An 18,736-nucleotide genomic window follows, 5' to 3' on the forward strand; every position below is an offset into this window, starting at 1 on the left:
ATCAATACATTGGTTCATATTCCCATTCATTCAAATCCAACCTGTTAATAATAAATGAGGGCCTGTACATGGAAGTAACACCACCCCAATTCCACCATTCAAGCTTAAAAACAAACACCAAATACCTTCAATGAGTGGGTATTTAAATGGCTTTAACTGAGTGCTAAAATCGTTTTTTATGGAAGAACTGAAAAGCGGATAGATCCGAGATAATCTCGTCAAGGAGTTGTTTGAATAAAGCTTTGGTCAGCCGCCCTGTATGTTGTTTTACCCTGTGTAGATCTGTGGTTCAAGTATCGAAGCACATACAGTACGTTTTATTCTGTCCAGACGCATATTTGCTGTCAGATAAAAACACAACATCTTAATAATAATAATGACAACTACAACTAAAGATCAGGATTTTTTAAAGGGTTTTAATGATCATCCTGAATCCATCAAGGGGAATCTTTTAAACTCAAGAGTTTTCACTTGACAGCAGAAATATGTGTTTGATTTGGGTGCTGGTCTGGTAAGTATACTTGGAAATCGGAGAAAAAAAAAAGGAGATGGCTGTAAAAGCTGCTTAAGATTTGTTGTTGTAGCCTTTGTGAGTTTTCACCATTGACTTGCCCAATGGCGGCCATGTTGGAAGTCTTCAACTCGTTAGCAAAAACTAAGAGATGACAGGAAACATATTGTTCACTTCTAGGACGATATTTTGTAAATTAATTAATCTCTTTTATTTGTTATTGGACGTATGTTAGTGAGGGAATAACCTCTGCCGTAGCTAACAGAAGCTAACAGCTAGCATGTTGCTGGTAAGGGGAGCGTGTCTATGTTCCCCGGTCTGTTACTTTTTCCTCCATAACTGCCAAATTCCATGGGGGAACATAGGTCCCGGGGAACATAGGACCCTTTTGGGAAAAACAGGGAACAAAGGACCATTTTTCTACCTTTTCCCCAAGCGGGGAACATAGGTCCCGGGGAATATAGGACCCGGGGAACATAGGACCCTGGGAAAATAGGACCTGGGGAACATAGGACCCTGGGAAAATAGGACCTGGGGAACATAGGACCCTTTTTGGGAAAAACAGGGAAAATAGGACCTTTTTTTCTACCTTTTCCACTAGCGGGGAACATAGGACCCTTTTTGGGAAAAACAGGGAACATAGGACATTTTTTTCTACCTTTTCCCCGAGCAGGGAACATAGGACCCGGGGAACATAGGTCCCAGGGAACATAGGTCCGGGGAACATAGGTCCCAGGGAACATAGGTCCGGGGAACATAGGTCCGGGGAACATAGGACCCGGGAACATAGGACCCGGGGAACATAGGTGCCGGGGAACATAGGAACCGGGGAACATAGGTCCCGGGGAACATAGGACCCGGGAACATAGGACCCGGGGAACATAGGTCCGGGGGAACATAGGACCAGGGAACATAGGACTCAGGAAACATAGGTCCCGGGGAACATAGGACCCGGGGAACATAGGACCCGGGGAACATAGGTCCGGGGAACATAGGTCCAGGGAACATAGGTCCGGGGGAACATAGGACCAGGGAACATAGGACTCAGGGAAGATAGGTCCCGGGGAACATAGGACCTGGGGACATAGGTCCCGGGGACATAGGTCCAGGGGAACATAGGGATGGCCCCCAGCTGGCTAACATGTAGCTGGTAAACTAGCTAACGGTGCCTCATAGTTGCAAATCTGATGATTTAATCTCATTCTTATCATTAGTTACCTTTTCTTTTTTAAAGCTTGTGATTGGAGGGAACGCTGCTCAAAGACACAATCCAAAGGGCCGAAGGCCTGAAATCACCACATATCTCAGTGACTGAAACTTTCAAATTTCCAACAGCTGTGACAGTTATCACCTGGCATATGTCGGTGAGTAGTCCATCTGTTGCTGTACTAACACATTAACACTGTGGTTTCACAGTTAGCTCTGATAGAGTAAACTGGAGGCCAGATCTGTGTGAAGGTAAGAGTGATGACTGCTAAAAGTCCTCAAAGAGTGAAAGGATGTTCACCACTCTAACGTGCCTCTAATATATTTTCTCATGTGTACTCACGCTTTATTTTGCTAAATTCCACACAGATTACTATATTTCCATCAGCTGCTGTAGTTAAAACAGTGGGTTTATCACATCAACATGTCATGTAAGTGGCTAACATTAACTTGTTTTATATCTGTAACAACTTTAAGCTAACATTAGCTAGCTTATTAACCGGTACCGTTTCTTTTTTTTTTTCAAACATTTTTTAACAGGTTTATTTACTGTGTTCATATGAACTAGGCCTGTCACAATAATTACTATAACGATTTTATCGTTCGATATATAAAAATGGACGCAAAATCTCTGTGTGTGAGCTAGAATCTCCTCCAGTATGGGCAATCAGAGGGCCCGAATAATGACAAAATAGGATTTTTTTTTCTTGCAGATGGATTCTTCACATGCTTGAACAAATTCAGGGAGTTTTTCTTTGACCCAGTGGATTGTACTGAAGAGTAGTGCTCCCTGCAGTCACAAAGACTGAGGTTTTAAAATATCTGGCATCTTTCAGGTTTTAGGTCTTTTCAAACTGGAGCTCCAACTGTCTTAGTATGGGGGTCTTGGTGAACCGAACTCTGAGTTCAAGACCTGGTCCAGTTGAGTCACAATGAAGAACAATCCCAGAAGAAATTGAGTTCTACTTAAAACTAATACAAAAGCCCGAAACCAGAAAATATCGAGTCCAACAAGGCAAGAGACCAAGAGAAGCACAAGACTTTTAAAAAAAAAAAAAGTCTAGCAACCAGACTCGAGTACTGCAGCCCAGGGGCCGGATTCACAAAAGTGTTCTTGAGATAAAACTTAAGAAAATTCTTAAATAAAAAATAAAAATGTGTTCGTTAGAATGTTGTTAAATACATTCCACCAATTTCTTAAGAATTGTCGTTTGTCTTTGTTTTCTCGTCTTAGGAAGTTCTTAGATTTTTAACTTAAGATCCCTGGATCATTAATTAAGTTGTATCAAATACAGCAGCTGCCTCTGTGATTTACTAAGAGAACATTGTAGTGTAACTAGGAATAGTGTCACATTTACATTATACTGCAAGAATAAGCTTTATGTGATACATTCACAAAAAACTACTCTGACCGACTTCATTTTTAACACATTGTCTAAACTAAATATTAAAGAAATCAAATTAATGTCATACAAATTTGTTCAAGTAAAACCATATCAAGACTTTCCTTTTCACTGTAGCTGTTTTCAGACTGCTGAGTCTGAAGAAAGTTAAGAAAAAAAACTCAAGAAAAACATAAGAATTTCTTCATGAATACCAATTCTTCTTAAAATTTTGTCTTAAGAGCAAAATTATGAAAAAAAGTGGCACTTAAGAAGCATTTTTATCTTAAGAATACTTTATGAATCCGGCCCCTGGTTCTAGTAACTTTAAATGTTCAAAGAAACCTTATACAGGCCTATCAGAATAGCCCTGGCCTGCAAACTTCCCAATGCATCTGCAATCACTGTGAACTATCTGAGCTGGACTGAAACAGAAAACTCTGATTAAAGGCTTTTGGACTCTGTAGTTGGGGGGAAATCAGAGGGAAGCACTGTGGGGAAGAAAGAGAAGTCACATTCTTCTAAAAGGTGCTTTTGATGCATTTTGACCCATTTTTTTTCAAAATTAAACCTTCCTATTTGCTTGAAAACCAAATAGAGCTGCAACAATTATCCGATTAATGGAACAACAATCGATTATTCAATGAATCGCCAACTATTTTGATGATCGAATAATTGGTTGGAGTTGTTTTTTTTAAAGACAATAAGTCCAAATTCTCTGATTTCAGCTTCTTCAATGTGAATATTTCTGGTTTTTATTTGTTCCTTTATGACAATAAACTGAATATCTCTTTGGTTTGTGGACAAAACAAGAGATTTGACGACGTCATCTTGTGTTTTTGGGAAACACCGATTGGTATTTTTCAACTTTTTATTGACCAAACAACTAATCGATTAATCGTTTAAATAATCGAAATCATTTTGCAGCCCTAAAACCAAACAAACACGGATAAGAAGAGAAGTCTTGACCTCGTCCATGTGGTCTGGTTGTTGGTTTCTCTGGTCTACATTTTATAAGAAGCTCTTATAGGATGGATGACAACACACAGTTTATATTACCCTGTTTTTTTAAAACATCTTTCAATCTTTTTCTGTATATTTTAGCCTATTATTCGTCTATTAGTCCTGTATGATTCTTATGCTCAGAGGAGGAAGGAATGTCTTGTTTCTGAATGTTTGTTGAAGCACTGCAAGTTAATGTGGAGCAGCATGTAACTGGAAAGAAAACATTAAACTCTTTTTCCTTTTTTTTTACCCCTATAAAACCACAAAACCAAAAAAAGCGAAGAGAAGAGAAAAAGGCCTTCAACTGGTACAAAAACACTTACATAAATCAAGCTACATTTCATTATCTTTTCATAAACCACATTCACATTTTCAAAAGTAGGACCTTTTTAGCTTTTTACTGTCGTTACTGCAGACTAGAAAACAAGCCAAGATTGGACAAATACTGTTTCACCTTCTTCTTCACACCAAAACTGGCCTTCATTTTGGAGGGCACACTTCAGATTTTTTTTTTTTTTCAGACAAGAGGAGAAAGTCGAGAAAACAAGATTTTAAGAAGTTGTAGAGCACAATGTGCCGAGGGTTCAACTGTTCAAATGAAATGGCTTCCACAGGAATGACTCTAGTGTCATCTAAACCAGCTGAGCACGCTCCATGGATTTGGTTTCTCTAAAAAACAAACACAAAAGCACTGTAGGTCGCTTGGCTCAAGAGCTTCAATCATCGTTTTCCTACTTTTAGAGCCAAAGATGTAGCACACAACGGTCCCGAGACCTCATGAAGTATAGAAACTGTCTGTAATATATATATATTTTTGCCATTTACCTATTTTTAAACTCTCACTTTCAGTCACTAAGCATGACAACATTTTCATCATAGCACATTTCATCTATAACGAAAAGAAAGAAGTCTCTTTGCACTAAACAACATTCAAAGTAAAACATGGCACAGGACGACTTTTTCCTCGTGTTTTCGTAAGTTTTTCATCTCGGAAATATCAAATCCTTTTTCTCAAACTTATCTTTTGTACATTAAAATGGAAAAACATTTTTTTTTGTCAGCTTTTCATTTGTTTTAAAAACAAAAGGTTTGTATTTATATATCTATATATATATATTTATTCATATATCCTCTTCTCTCTTTTGATTTAGCTTTGTTGTGCAAATTCAGCAGTAACACAAGTGGCACAGCACTGGGGAGAGTAGGCAGCTGGAGAGGGACGGAGAACCCAAAATGCAATAAAAACAAATCAAATGCAGAGTTATGAAACGTAGCGAGGCGGCAGAGATAATAACCTGTTGTTCATTTTGTGATAAAAGCACCAAATTTGGTACATATGTAGCTTAATATATGTAGAAAAAGGCTGGATATTGGGCCATCGCATATTCACAATCTGATGACCATGGCGGCCATTTTGGAAAATGGCGGCCTTCTGTTACAAGTAGATAGAACCTGGGCCTCCAAGCTGCTGTTCACATGTTTACAACACCACATATATTAATAACATAAAAGATCAAGTGAAAATATAGTTTATGACAATGTAAAACAATAAAAAGGATGAGTTTGTTAAATGCGTCATGGAAATTGGCAAAAACAGCAGGAAATGCCTTTTTTTCTATTCAAAATGGCTGACTTCCTGTACGTTTTAGGGTATGGGTTCTTGTTACATTTCGGAGCGTCTTCCCATGATAGACGTACGTACAAAATGTCATGTCTGTATGACATTCCTGTGCGGGGGGGCTTCATTTTCTTGACTTTGATTTGGCTCTCAGGGTTCTAGGATCTAGATCAGGGATGCTGCAGGGGGCCACAATTTTCCATCGTCACTACCACAGGGCCACATATAGGACCATGCACTTAACCAGATATGATGAAACTGCAGTTTTAAATATGTTTACAGTGCAGTAACTTAACATATTTCATGCTCAAATGCATGAATAACAGTATAAATAGGAATGCAAAAGGTTTGAAGCAAATTAAAAATAACCACTTACTGTGATTTATTTTGTTTTCAGTGCAAGAACAGCAGACCAACATTAATTGCAAGAAGTAATTTTGTGCATTTTTACACTGCACTTTTGTGCACAAATGCATGTAGTTGTACTGAGGGCCACTTCAAGTGAGGGTGTGGGCTTTATGCGGGCCCCGGGCCTCCAGTTGCCCATCCCTGATCTAGATTATGTCCATTATTGCATCTGTGCCCAATGGGAAAGGAAAGTTTAACCAACTGTTGGTTACCATTTTTAAAAATGGCTGCCACGGCAACCAGGGTGTGAATTTGTGACGGCCCAATATCCAGTTTGGTTCCCAATATAATTATCAACACATCTGCCAAATTTGGTGCTTTTATCAAAAAAACTAACCATTGTTATGATATATTGAGTTATGCCGCCCAACCAACTGAAAATGTGGAGTTTTGTTGTTGTTGTTGATGGAGTTAGTAGTGGAGGAAGAGTTTCCCTGCAAAGTCCTTCCTCCTGGTTGCCCTGCAGTTGCAGCAGCCTATGTGTTGCCAAGCAACCACCATGCTGTAGTGTCTTTGAGCAACAAGCTGCTCTGCTGTCAGCCGTCCCTGACCTCTGACCTCCCTGTGGAGGGATGGCAACAGAAAAGAGAAAATCCTTACAGGGATCAAGTATCGCAACAATATATCCTGGATTCTTATTGGCTCCCAGTCTGAAAAGTGAAGCCTCGGCTATGGAAAAGCTATTAGCTGTCCTGTAGCATTTCAGCTCCAGCTAGAAGAGTTTTTGTCACCAGTGTGCATGAACCGGTCCTGATTGTGGCCAAAGTACCCAACTGCTGCTCCCCCAGACTTGATGAGGGCCTTGATGAGAATAAACGCTCTCCTGAGCTCGAGGTCCATGTCGCTTGATTTGGTTGATAGGAGCTGGGTTGTTGGCTCAGAGAGAGAAAAAGAGAGAAGAAATAAAAGAAAAGCCAACCCAGCTGGCGGGGCCGTAGATCCTAACTGTCTCTCCAGTGTGCTGCTGCTGCTGCTGCGGGACCTCGCAGTCTTTTTTTTTTTCCGCTGCTGTTTCGTTGCTGTTTGTGAAGGTTTGATGACGACAGACTTCAAACGTCGAGGGTCAAAAATGTCAAAAAAGTTGTGACAAAGGGAAGGCGTGTTGGTTGGGCCAGTTGGCCCCCAGCCGAGGCGTTTGGCGGGCCGGTCCTCAGCTGGCCAGCGCCATGGTGTCGATGACCTGCTCCAGTTTGCCGCGTAGCCGCTGTCTGCGCGACTGCTCGTCCTTCTGTAGCGCCGACAGGATCTGACAGGACACAAATATATAGAGGGAGGTTACGCAATATCATCACACCTCAACAACAAGGTTATTATAGTTAACGAAAACTAACGAAGTAATGAAAACTAGAATTGAAAAAACAGTCTACAAAACAGTAGTGCAACAGCAACTTAAATAAATAAATAAATCTGGGGGTCCGGGGGAGTATGCCCCAGAACATTTTTGCCTTGAAAGCCTAAATTTGGTTCCTCTCACACATTCTAATGCCACTATTCCATCTTAATCATTGCATATTTTTGAGAATTATTGTAAAGGAGAATAAGGGTTCTTCTATGTTTTATTTAAGGCGTCATATTTTGACAGTCTTCTTGTAAATTCTGTGGTGGATTCTGCTAACACATCCATGTGCCCTTATTTTGAAAGCTACACGTGTTTGCTTTTATTTTGAAGGCGGGTCTAACACTTTCTTACCATAACGCCATATGGTGTGTTTAATTTACACTCAAAGCAACGTTATAATAGTTAGCGAAAACTAACGAAATAACGAAAACTAGAATTGAAAAAACATTTTCGTGAAGTGAAATAAAAATAAAAACAAGTTTTAAAAAAAATTATAACTAACTGAAACTTACTAAAATTATAGTGAAAATGTCCTTCGTTTTCATCTTTGTCAACTTTTTTCATACATAAACCTTTTTGGTTGATATGAAATCTATTTCATCTATCTGGTTTTATGACTTAATAAACTTATTGGGGCTGAGATGGATCAGACAAAGGAAATAAAGGAAACATTTATTGTGACCTTATTGAATCTGGTACCCAACAAATACCCCATTACAAAACAACTACAACTAACACTAAAACTAATACAAACTAAACTAAAACTGAGCATTTTCCAAAAATTTTAAATTAAATTAAAACTGGCAAACTCACTCTAAAAACTCATTAAAACTAATGAAAAACAAAAAATCACAACAAAATTAAAACTAGAACTAATGAAAAATCCAAAACTATTATAACCTTGGTAAACACAGCTTTGACTGTAACAGCAATACTTAAATATCACTAATGCATCAAATATTAAAAACATATTTGTTGTTTGCTGGCTATATGATAAAAAAAAAGTCTCTGGAAAGGCCAAGAATTGGTTGCCAATTTCACAAAATGCTTAGCAACCATTACTAACGAGCCCTGACCTTAATAGCTTATTTCAGCCCTATAGCATGGAGCAAAGCACACTGGCTGCTTCCTTTTACTCCTTTTAATCCAAAATGTGCTCAGATTCACGAGCTCCAGCAAGCGTTTCTGATGCTAATTCCAGTTTTCCTGTTAGTGATTACATTTCAAACTGGTGCTAACATGGACAGGGTTGGCAGGGCAGTGGTGAGGCCAAGCGTGCTGTCTGTAATGGCGTGCTAATGGCCACTGGGAGTCTGTGTGTTGGTGTCTTATTAAGTGTGACATGAACATGAGAGGGAGGAGCTGGTACAGTGTGTGAAAAATACTGTATTTATGTGTGCATTTGTGTTTGTAGTGCATCATTCTGCCTGATGTGTGTGTTTGTGTGTGTGTGTTTGTGTGTGTGTAAGGTCAGGGCATGTGTTAAAGGCGATGGGGACCGTGCAGCTGCCTACATCTGGATAATAGGCTTTAATGAAGGGGAGCAGTTGGTTTGAATGGAGCCAGCTGCAACCAGCCAGCATAACTACAGTAATACTGTTGCTATGGAGGGACGGGCAGGAGGAAGGAAGGGAGCGAGGGAGGGAGGGAAGGAGGGGAGAGGCTGAGGCGCCTTCGTTTTCACTTCATAAAAGCAAAATAAAGTTGTTGGGGGAAGAAGACGTCAACAGGATGTATGGTGTTCTATGAGGAACCGGAGGAAGAGGAGCGGATATGATCCAAATATGAACAGTGATTTAAAATTGTTTAATAAAAAGGAATGTGCAGTATGAAGTAGAATAACGTACTGTAGAAAACACATGCAAATATACAAAACACAAGCAAATTAAGAAAACATCTTCATTTGACAACACAAGCGCAGCATTTAGAAAACGCTGGAAAGACCACAACACAACAGAAGTGTTTCCAGAGGACACTTAAAAGTGATGCACACGTCTGGACATGCTTGATATTATCACGTTATTTCAAGATAATTACAATTTCACGTTATAACGATCATATCGTGCTAACGTTAGCGGCTGATCATAGCATGCTAAAGTTAGCCGGCGATCGCTAGCGCGCTAAAGTTATCGTGAAACCAGTAAAGTAAAAATTATATTAAAGCTATTCCAAAAACAATGTTATATAATAATATTATAATATAATAATTTCTGTTCAGTGACATGACAAACAAATATTCTACAGAAAAGAGAAGCTGATTTCGGTCAACAAGATGATTTAATTTATCCGTGTCCATTGTTTCTTCTTTGTTATCGTGCTAACGTTAGCCGGTGATCATAGCGTGCTAGCATTAGCGGGCTAGCAAGACCAATCCAACTCGTTGCCGTTAAGGGAGACCAACTAAAACGTGTATCATTCATTTATTATTATTATTATGATTTGTTTAACTGCAATGTGATTGATATGGGCTAGCGGGCTAACGCTATATATCATGTAATAACATGAAAATATTATTATCTTGAAATAACATGATAATATCAAGCGTGTCCAGACGTGTGCATCACTTTTAAGTGTCCTCTGGAAACACTTCTGTTGTGTTGTGGTCTTTGCAGCGTTTTCTAAATGCTGCTCTTGTTTTGTCAGATTGATGAAGATGTTTTCTCAGTTTGCTTGTGCCACCGTAGTTATGAACATTATCATTTATACCGCATTGTATTGTGGGGTAATTATGCTGGTGTAGTCTACAATTTACATACTACATTCGATTTCAGATTTTTGTCCGTTTCGGACAAACTAAAAAAACTCACGTACTGTTTTAAAATACTAAATAGCATTTTAGTATGAAACTTCTCTTGTCTCTTTCTATTTACTTCCTGGAGTCTCTGCTGTTGCCCGGCAACCTCATGGGCGTGGAAAGGTGAGTGGTATTTTTCTTCCAACTCTCAGCAAGAGAGCAAAAAAAGTGTAATTCTCAAAACTTAGAACTAGTTCTTTAACAGATGAAACATGCACACACACGCCTGGTTTGTAGAAAAATATGGAGTTTTAATCAAGCGGCAGCAGCTGTAGGATAGTGTCCAGGCAGGTCTCTTCTAATGAAGCTCCATTAGCTCCATAATGGGTTAATAAGCTCTGACTTAATGTGTATCCTAATGGTGATAATACCTTCCAGCCTGTACCAATGTGGACTGGTTATCAGGGTAATTGAATTAAAATGACCTCTTGGTATTAGTCAAAACAAGTAAAGAGGGAATGACACACCACACCGAGTCATTCCAACACTCTTTTCCCATTCTATTGATTCTGTTTTTATCCGGCGGGAGCTCACCTCGTCTTTGTATTTGATGATGTAGGAGTAGATCTCGTGCAGTGCAGACATACTGTTGAACTGGCTGAGGTGCAGGCGGGACTGCTCTGCTAGGTAGGCACTCATGTCCTGGTCACTGATGGCTGGCATACGGGAGATATCGGAGTAATACCTGGAGGAGAGTTCAGACAGGGTTTTACCCACTGCACCATTTATTTCACATCCAAAGCACAACTTATAGTCAGGCAGCTTAGATAAATAAAGGGGACACACTGGACAAAAGCACCACATTTTTTACACATGTTCAATCAATTTTTGATGGGAGCCATTTCATCAAGGTTGTGGATCGGAGATGGCACCCATATAAAGTCTATGAGAACCAATATGTCTTCCAAGCCACTCAGAAGGTCAATCTTGGTGTCAAAATCTACATTTTGTGGGTCATAGAATCAGTTTTTAAAGCTATTGAGAATATCACTAGATGGTTATTATAATAGGTCCTATACAGTGCATGTATTCTTAAAAATTGATAATATGCACTAAAGGTGTCTGTGTCCCACTGCACCATTTATTTCTCATCCAAAACACAACTTATAGTCTGGCGGCTTAGATAAATAAAGGGGACACGCCAGACAAAAGCACCACATTTTTTCCACATGTTCAATCAATTTTTGATGGGAGCCACTTGATCAAGATTGTGGATTGGAGATGGCACCCATATAAAGTCTATGAGAACCAATATGTCTTCCAAGCCACTCAGAAGGTCAATCTTCATGTCAAAATCTACATTTTCTGGGTCATAGAATCATTTAAAGCTATTGAGAATATCACAAGATGATTATTCTAATAGGTCATATACAGTGCATGTATTCTGAAAAATTGATAACATGCACCAAAGGTGCATGTGTCCCACTGCACCATTTATTTCACATCCAAAATACAACTTATAGGCGGCTTAGATAAATAAAGGGGACACGCTGGACAAAAGCACCACATTTTTTCCACATGTTCAATCATTTTTTGATGGGAGCCACTTCATCAAGATTGTGGATCAGAGATGGCACCCATATAAAGTCTATGAGAACCAATATATGTTCCAAGCCACTCAGAAGGTCAATCTTGGTGTCAAAATCTAACTTTTCTGGGTCATAGAATCAGTTTTTAAAGCTATTGAGAATATAACTGGATGATTATTATAATAGGTCATATACAGTGCATGTATTCTGAAAAATGTATAACATGCACTAAAAGTGTCTGTGGTGCAATGTGCTCATGCATGAAGGCTCACTGGAATTGCAAAGATCTTTGTGGTTGTAAATGTAATACATGATAAAAGTGAAGCTAATAAAATGTGTACTGTTTTTATCTGTTTTTTTAGACACACATTTTTTGCAGTGTAATTACTGTTTATTTTGCAACTCTTTTTAAAAGCACATAGTGATCATTATCAAAATCATTTTCAAAGACCCTTATCATTATGACTCAGTGTTAACTTGCTCTTTCTGAGCTTTATCCGGTCAGAGCAACAACAACCTTCACAAAATCGACTCGGAGCAGAAAGTCTATTGTAAGTGAGCCGGGCAGAAAACAATACAGTGTATTAAGAATTTATCCCAATATTGAGCTGTACCCAGACCTGTTTGCACAATCCATATCTCAACTATCTCAAGGTTTTACTGCAGCGGGGTTTAGAGTGGGTTAGGAGGCATAATAGAAACATGCTTTAACTGCACCCAATTAACCATCACCTATAAATCCTTATCTCAGAGCGCCTTCAGATACTCCTGCAAGCCTTGGGACTCTACACACATAGAAGTATGTTGCCTGGAATAAAGAAATGGACTTTGCAGCGTGATAATTGTCTGCTCTGCTGCTTTAGCTCCTGCAGCAGCTGAAGGGAAGGAGCTAGTTTACTTTAGTGTCTAATTATTTTGGTTTATATTCCATGTTTATCATTAGTAGTTGGTATTCTCTGTTCTTGGCAATGAGGAAATCCAGTTTCTTTTATCATCATGCCTTACAACATTAATATATGCTTTACCAAAGCTACACTGCAAAAAACACTGCATAGTTTTATGTGTGTTTTTTGTATTTTTTGTGTGGTTTTTAAAAAAAAACAAAAAAAAGTGATTTCAGTGTGTATTTATGGGTTTTAAGTGTTTTTTAATGTGGGTGTTTTTTGTAAAAAATGTGTGTTTTTGTAATTTTGTGTGTTTTTTTAATCTGTGTTTTATGTGTGTTTTTAATGTATGTTTTTGACATTTTTGTGTGTTTTTGTGAATTTTTTATGTGTGTTTTTTGTAATTTTTTGGGTGGTCTTTGTAAAAAAAAAAAAAGTATGTGTTTTTGTTGTGTTTTATGTGGGTTTTTTGTACAAAAAAATTGTTTTTTATGTGTGTTTTTGTCATTTTGTGTGTGTTTGTTTTTTGTGTGTTTATTGTGTTGAAAAAATTGATCCAGTAAAAAAGTCGTTAAAAAAAAACGACAAAATAGCCCCAAACTCCAAAGGGTTCAGAGTTAATTTCTTATTTTAAGTGTTCAACATGCTTATTACTAGATTTAACAATTCTAATTTAATAAATCTTGTCAAGGTAAATTATCTGTCCATGCAGCAAGATCATTTCCCTCAGATTTACTGTTTTTATCTGGTTTTTAACACCTTTTTAGCTTAGTCATTCTTCACTAATATGAGTATTTTTCCTCTAAATATATATACATATTTCATAATCTTCAGCTTAATTTGCTAAAAGTAAGAAAACAAAATATGTAATTGTTTATATTTAGTGTATTTCACTTATTTTGAGGCTGTAAAAGGTTAAATTTTTTACGTAATCTCATTTTAAAACCAGCATTTTATGCTTATTTTATGCTTATGTTTAGTATATTTCACTTATTTTGGGGCTGTAAAAAGTTACTTCTTAAGTAAGCTGATCCTAAAACAAGTATTTTCATCTTATTTTAAGCCTTCTAAATGCATCTGTAGAGATAATTATTCCTAGATTTAATAATCTTAATTTAAGAAATCTTGTCAAGGTAAATTATCTGTCCATGCAGCAAGATCATTTCCCTCAGATTTACTGTTTGATCTGGTTTTTAGACTAAACACCTTTTTTTTTTGCAGTGTACTTATTAACAATGTGACTCTTCTGACAGTAGAATCGAGGCCTGTGTGGAGCGTCAGTGGTGCATAAGTTATCTTGAGTTTAGTTAAACATTGTGCAGCTGAATAAAAGATGAAGGGTGAAGCAGAGGACATGTTTCCTCCATCAGCAGGAAGAGGGAGCCAACACATCCAACTCTCACCTGTTCAGGTTGTTTTTACATGGAGAGCTTCCTCCTTTACAGGTGAAGTGGATTTGAAAGTCAAAGGGATTTTTTTGTCTCGTATCTGAATTCACATTGCAAAGTTTAAAAAATGCCCCAGACAGAAGTGGTGCTGTGTTATAGATAGTTTCTGTATTTCATCCCATAGGCCTGGAGCTCAAGCTGTAATTACACAACATGGTTTCTTTGTGCTAATTTAATTGAACTTGACTCCGAGTCGGGGAAAACATGCATTAATAGAATGCTAGAAGCAGATAAAGTTCAACCTGTTATGTTATTGTGATCTTACAGTTGTTTTAGCTTCGTAGTTTAGAAGTATCATTTATCTCACAACACAACACTGCAAAAAGGTGTTTAGTCTAAAAACCAGATCAAACAGTAAATCTGAGGGAAATGATCTTGCTGCATGGACAGATAATTTACCTTGACAAGATTTATTAAATTGAGATTATTAAATCTAGAAATTAGCATGTCTACAGATGCATTTAGAAGGTTTAAAATAAGCAGAAAATGCTGGTTTTAAGATCAGATTAGTTAAAAAGTTACTTTTTACAGCCCCAAAATAAGTGAAATATACTAAACATAAGCATAAAATAAGCATAAAATGCTGGTTTTAAGATGAGATCAAGAGATCAAAAATGTAACCTATTACAGCTTCAAAATTTGTGAAATACACTAAATATAAGCAATTACATATTTTGATTTCTTACTTTTAGCTATATATATATATATATATATATATATACATACATACTTTTTTTATATACATATATATATATATACGTTTTTAAGATCAGATTACTTAAAAAGTTACTTTTTACAGCCCCAAATAAGTGAAATGGTGTAAACATAAGCATAAAATAAGCATAAAATGCTGGTTTTAAGATGAGATTACTTAAAAATTCAACCTTTTACAGCCTCAAAATAAGTGAAATACACTAAATATTAGCAATTGCATATTTTGTTTTCTTACTTTTAGCAAATTAAGCTGATATATATATAAGATAGAAGATAAAAAGTCTTTATTATGAAATAAAAAGTTGAAATTATGAGATAAAAAAGTCATAATTTTTACATAAAAAGTCATAATTTTGAGATAAAGTCATTATAAGATGGACATGCATTACAATTGGTCTTTTATAATATTTATATTTTTAGATACTGAAGTTTAGGTCTTCATTAAATGTAAGCCATAATCATTATAATTAAAATAAATTAAATAAATGAAGACATGAAATGTTTCATTCTGTGTGTAAAATCTATATAATGTGTTAATTCACCTTTTTAAATTGAATTACTGACATAAATAAACTTTTCTATGATATTCTAATTTATTCAGATGCACCTGTAGGTCACATAAAGGCATTAAAGTGTTAAATAAGCAGCTAAAAGTTCCTTGTAGTTGCTATAAAATGAATTATTTGTGTCTATAACTCACCTCTCTACCCAGTTCTTGTAGTTGGGGATGTCTTTAGCGTAGAGGAGTTTATTTGAAGGCGAGTCTTTTCCTAGTTTGTGTTCTGACGTAGAACAGGAGTCCATGAAGGTCTGAGCCACCACAGACAGACAGGCGTCTGTGATGCTGTTCTTATGGATGTCAAACACAAACTGAGGGTTCTTGATGACGTTCACCCAGAACCGCAGAGGAAGACTGGAGAGAACACACAAGAGACATTTATTAACCCTTTGATGCACAACATGGTCTAAAGTGACCCCACTGAGTTTTTATGTTCTATATCTTTGCAATAAATTATTTTCATCATTCAGTATTCCAGGTTTTCCTCAATTAGTTTGTTTTTGATCATCATACATCCTAATTTTATGTTTTCTTTTATTCAATTTTTAATAAAATCCCTTTTTGTGTCACTACTCTTCTAATGCACAACATGGGTCAAAAATGACCCATATCCATTTTTTTTTAGCTAAGTAGCTTGCTAAGCTAACTACTTAGCTAACTTATTGGCTAAGTATTTAGCTAAGTACCTTGCTAAGCTAACTTCTTGGCTAAGTATTTAGCTAAGTAGCTTGCTAAGCTAACTACTTAGTTAACTTCTTGGCTAAGTATTTAGCTAAGTAGCTTGCTAAGCTAACTACTTAGCTTACTTCTGTTTTCCATCTGTTTGAATATTTTACTGGAGATTTGAAATGTTTTTTTAGTACGAATGCACAAAGTTTCAGCTCTGATTGCAGGTCACATTGTTTTTCTTATACTTAAATAAACACATTTTATTTATTTCTCTTGAAATCTGAAAAAAAAAAATAGAAATTAAATTCTAAAAACTGGCAAATGTATTAAGTTTATACCTGTGGCAGCCAAGAAAAAATAAATTAAGCATCCTGCTTAGCGCTCGCTGATTATTTATTCAGGCAGCTACATGACACATTAACTCTGCGTCGCCCCCTGGTGGTTGGAGGACTACTGCTGTAGAAAGTGCTTGATTAGCCGCATTTTAAAATGGAAATATCGCCAACAAAAAATTTAAATTCGACTAATTGTGCAGCCCTGGAATCCAGTTCCCATAACACTGTTCTTCCCCGGTGGTTAATTAATGAATGAATGAATTACCAGTTGCTCTTCCAGGTGTGTCGTACGTCGTAGTCTGTGATGGAGTGTTTGTCGGCCTGCTCGTCCAGGAAGTCGAACATGTACTTGATGGCGAGCGGCAGAGCGCTGCCTCTGTGGGCCGTACTGAAGATGGTCTCAAACAGGTCGTCCACAAACTTCTGGAGAGTTCCCTGAAGGGAAGAGAACAAAAGAGGTAAAACATAAGAACATGGGAAGGAGGAAGAAAGTTGGTTCTCTTAACCATACACTGCAAAAAAAAGGTGTGTCTAAAAACAAGATAAAAACACTAAATCTGAGGGAAATTATCTTGCTGCATGGACAGGTCAACTTTTTTCATACATAATCCAGTGTTTCTATTTCTGAGTGTGTGTATTTCTGCTTTGTGGGCTTCCAGGAGAAGCGTGAGTGAAATTACCATAAAGACACCATATTGGCTGTAAAGAAAACATTTTTACAATAGCGCAAACTGTTTAGTTATTATGGTAAAAGTGTCACCGGAGCAAAACTCTGTAAATTTTGGATGTTGTGTTTTCACTGTGTGCAAGTGAAAGTCTTTAATTCAACCATCATATTACTAATAACTTTTTTTTTGCGCTGCAGAATACATGTAGGGGAAACATAGCATAATCCTTTCTGGTTGATTTGAAATGTATTTATTTAGCTCCAACTAAATAACAGCTGGTTAGTGAACATGCAACACATGGTAAATATGTTTACTGAGACTGTGATGTCTACACTTGGACCAAAATACAAAACACCCAGAACTGTAAGAGTTAATAATAATAGAAGGAAATAAAGGCAAAATTTATTATGACGTCTTTGAATCTCACACCCAACACATAGCCCATTACAAAAAAACTAAAACTAATAAAAACTAAACTAAAACTAGCAAACTCAATAAAAACTGAATTTAAAAACAAAAATTCACAATGAAAATAGCACTAAAACTAATGAAAAATCCTAAACTATTATAACCTTGGTGTGTGGCTAGCCGTAATTATTTTTTTACAATTTTGTTGATGAGACAAGTATTCATCACACATGATTAGTTCAAGGACCACTAGAAATGTGAAAATCTGATGAAAATTTCTCCTTTTTTTCCCAGTTTCTGGCAATGCTAACTGGTGTAATTTGGGCATTCTTATAAAAGAAAACCTGCCTGTGAAAGCCGTCGTTGGGTCCAGAGGGTTAAAAAGGCTGAGTGGTGTTTTAACTTGTTCTTTAGAAGTGTTATAAGATCAGATATAATATAGAGTTATAGGATCTCGTGTCTGACAAGCTGCTAGTTTGTCTCTGATTCCTTTTGACACTTTAATCCAGCTGATATTGCCTTATTATGGCAACTCACTTTGACCTTTGTTGTTTGAGGCTTTATTGTTTTCTTTTATTACTTCTATTGATTCTGGTCATTCATGTGTTCATCATTATTGTGCTGGCTCTCATGATTAAACCACCCCAACCTCACAAAATCACACATACTGTCATTTAAATTCTACCTGTTAATCAGAAGCTCATGAAGCATTAACCTGTTATTGTTCAAGACCTTTTTGGTGGTTGTTGGCAGTGGATGTTTAGGGGGAGATAGCAGGTCAATAATAAATGTCATAGAAGAGGTTGGCATGATCTGAAATCTGAGAACATGAAGATTAATTTGAGATGCAGCTCAACACTGTGTCTCAAGTTGTTCTGGTCAAAAACATCTAATTAAAAAATGACTTAATGAATTAATTATGTATTCATTGAAGCCTATTATGGTGAATAAAGGCTCATAACATTAGTGGACGCTTTCTAAAGTCCAGTCCAGGTTCAACTGGGTCCCACTCCTCATATAAAACTGTTTTCTGTTTTCCATCTGTTTGAATATTTTAGAGAAAGATTTTAAATGTTTTTTAGTAGGAATGCACAAAGTTTCTTATACTTAAATAAACACATTTTAATGACTTCTCCTGAAATCTGAAAAAAAAAAAATTGAAATTAAATTCTAAAAACTGGCAAATGTATTAAGTTAATACCTGTGGCAGCCAAGAAAAAATAAATTAAGCATCCTGCTTAGCGCTCGCTGGTTATTTA

At 36.9% G+C, this 18,736-nt stretch overlaps 1 protein-coding gene across 2 annotated transcripts in view; it reads right to left on the reverse strand.

Moving 5' to 3' along the window:
- Positions 1 to 5,679: 5,679 nt before the first annotated feature.
- LOC131971589 (plexin-A1-like) overlaps positions 5,680 to 18,736 on the reverse strand; it is a 409,823-nt gene continuing 396,766 nt past the window's right edge. For both annotated transcript variants that reach the window (XM_059333098.1, XM_059333099.1), the window contains 4 exons: positions 16,667 to 16,836; positions 15,539 to 15,751; positions 10,798 to 10,948; positions 5,680 to 7,376 (listed from right to left, as the gene is read on the reverse strand). In XM_059333098.1, the coding sequence (XP_059189081.1) occupies positions 7,281 to 7,376; positions 10,798 to 10,948; positions 15,539 to 15,751; positions 16,667 to 16,836 (630 nt within the window). In that variant the 3' untranslated portion in view covers positions 5,680 to 7,280. The remainder of the gene's footprint in view (positions 7,377 to 10,797; positions 10,949 to 15,538; positions 15,752 to 16,666; positions 16,837 to 18,736) is intronic.

The sequence above is a fragment of the Centropristis striata genome, chromosome 5 (assembly GCF_030273125.1).
Source record: "Centropristis striata isolate RG_2023a ecotype Rhode Island chromosome 5, C.striata_1.0, whole genome shotgun sequence".
Lineage (NCBI taxonomy): Eukaryota > Metazoa > Chordata > Actinopteri > Perciformes > Serranidae > Centropristis > Centropristis striata.